The sequence below is a fragment of the Muscardinus avellanarius genome, assembly GCF_963383645.1.
Source record: "Muscardinus avellanarius genome assembly, chromosome: 6".
Lineage (NCBI taxonomy): Eukaryota > Metazoa > Chordata > Mammalia > Rodentia > Gliridae > Muscardinus > Muscardinus avellanarius.
Window position 1 is genome coordinate 82,387,677 of NC_137791.1, and position 1,834 is coordinate 82,389,510.

Genomic DNA, 1,834 nt, shown 5'->3' on the forward strand with positions numbered 1-1,834 from the left:
AAGTGTCATATTGAACATTAACTAAGTGGCTACACTATTAAATGTAGCGAGAAGTGAACTCATTCATTGCTCTCTTCATACCTTAAATATGGAAGATTTTACATTTAGTAACTGTTAGATAACTCAAACTTCCTGATCCTGGGAAGCTCTTACAATGCTTTTTAGATTTTCCCCTAAATGTATTTTGCTGCATGGTCTCAGTTCATAAGCATCTGCATTTTCTAAGTCTAATACTTGCCTTAAATGCCCAAATTCTTTGAGATTTTTTGCTTGCTCGAAAAACTCAGATGTTAAAACTAGCTGACTGGTTCTTGTACAGTTCTACATAACCTCACTTTGGCTGCGTTTAAATCATGAACTCATCTGGATCTTCTTTCAGTAGTTTAAAGATACCCGTTTCATCTGCAGAGGTGTCTTCCTTGGGGTTTGGGTTATCTGATTCAGGGGTAGTTCCAGGAAAAGACTCGGTGACCTTAGCTACAGATTCCACTGTATTATTTTCAGACAAGTCTTCTGTTTTGTCAGGAGCTGATTCTCCTGTGAGGTTCGTATCTACCGATGTAGGGACAACAAAGTCATATCTTGATTCAACAGCAGTAAGCAAAACAGAAGGGGTCTCTGCTTCATTTGTAGTATCTTTCTCCATCCAAACATTGGCCTCCTCAGTCGACTCTTCATCAGTTAGAGTATCCTCTGGGTTGTCTTTGTCTTTTTCAGCAGAGGTAGCAAGTTCAAACACAGTGATAAACTTTTCCTCATCGGAGTCAGGTACTTTAGTTACAACATTCCTGTCATCCCGCGAGACAGTTAGGTCAATTTCAGTGATGTTCTCTTCTGCAAGGGTAGTTATGTCTGGAATAACGGTGAAGTTTTCTTCAGTAGAGGGAGAGATTTCAGCTTCAGGAACAAAGGAGTCAGTGACCTGGACAACCTCATCAGCAGGAGCATTGGATTTTATGGAGGAATTCGAACTGTTAACATCAATGTTCTCTTTTTCAGCTGGGAAATCAGGAGTGTCGGCACTAGAGATAGTGCTGTCCTTTAGAGTGCTAGAGACTTCGGCGGTCACTGATCTATCCTCATCTCTTGTTTCAACGGTAGCTAAAATGACATCTTCTTTTGCTTTGTTAGTGGAAAAATCTATTAAAGAAACAGTCACAAGTGGGGATGAAATATTCCCAGATTTCACTGGAATGAAATTTTCAGTAATAGATTCCTTAGCTGTGGAGTTTGTAGTGCCAGTCAGAGTGGTAATTCCTTTCTCTGGATGAATTGTTGACTTAATATGGGTCTCACTATCATCTTCTGATTTCAGTCTTTCCTTAGTAAGTGTAAATTTGTTGCCTGCAGTTGTTGAAAAATCACCTTCTTCTAGTGTAGAGTCATTGACTGAAGTAATGTGGTCTCCTTCTGAAGTAATGGTTGCTTCTGACCTTGGAATAGTGTTGTCGGCCCCAAAGAAAATGGTCGCTTCAGTTGGTGTTTTACTGCTTTCTGTTGGAGGATGGGAATAGATTTTAGGCAAACCATCTTCATCCATGGGGGCAAAGGCAGGGTGCACTCCCACAGGTCTTTCTCTGGGATTAGTGGCATCCCTAGGCAGCAGAGTGGTGCTCATCACAGTGATTGAAGTGCTGGTCATCAAGGTGATTGTTGCATCAACCATAGGGACAATGGCACTGCTTGGCCTTGGAGGTTGTTTCTTTGCTGTGATTGGACACTTACTTGTTAAGAGTCCTAATAGATTATTAAAAGGTAATGGAGTCTTCTGTGATTATGAAATAAAAACCCACACCCAATATTTTAATTTTATGGAATTTTGAATTTATCATTT

General features: G+C 40.2%; 1 protein-coding gene across 1 annotated transcript; it reads right to left on the bottom strand.

Annotated features, from left to right (window-relative positions):
* Positions 1-346: 346 nt before the first annotated feature.
* CABS1 (calcium binding protein, spermatid associated 1) lies at positions 347-1,540 on the bottom strand (the record flags this gene model as incomplete). The annotated part of the gene is made up of 1 exon (XM_080698068.1): positions 347-1,540. The coding sequence occupies one exon, from the start codon at positions 1,538-1,540 to the stop codon at positions 347-349; it is 1,194 nt and encodes a 397-aa protein (XP_080554194.1).
* Between the last annotated feature and the right edge of the window lie 294 nt (positions 1,541-1,834).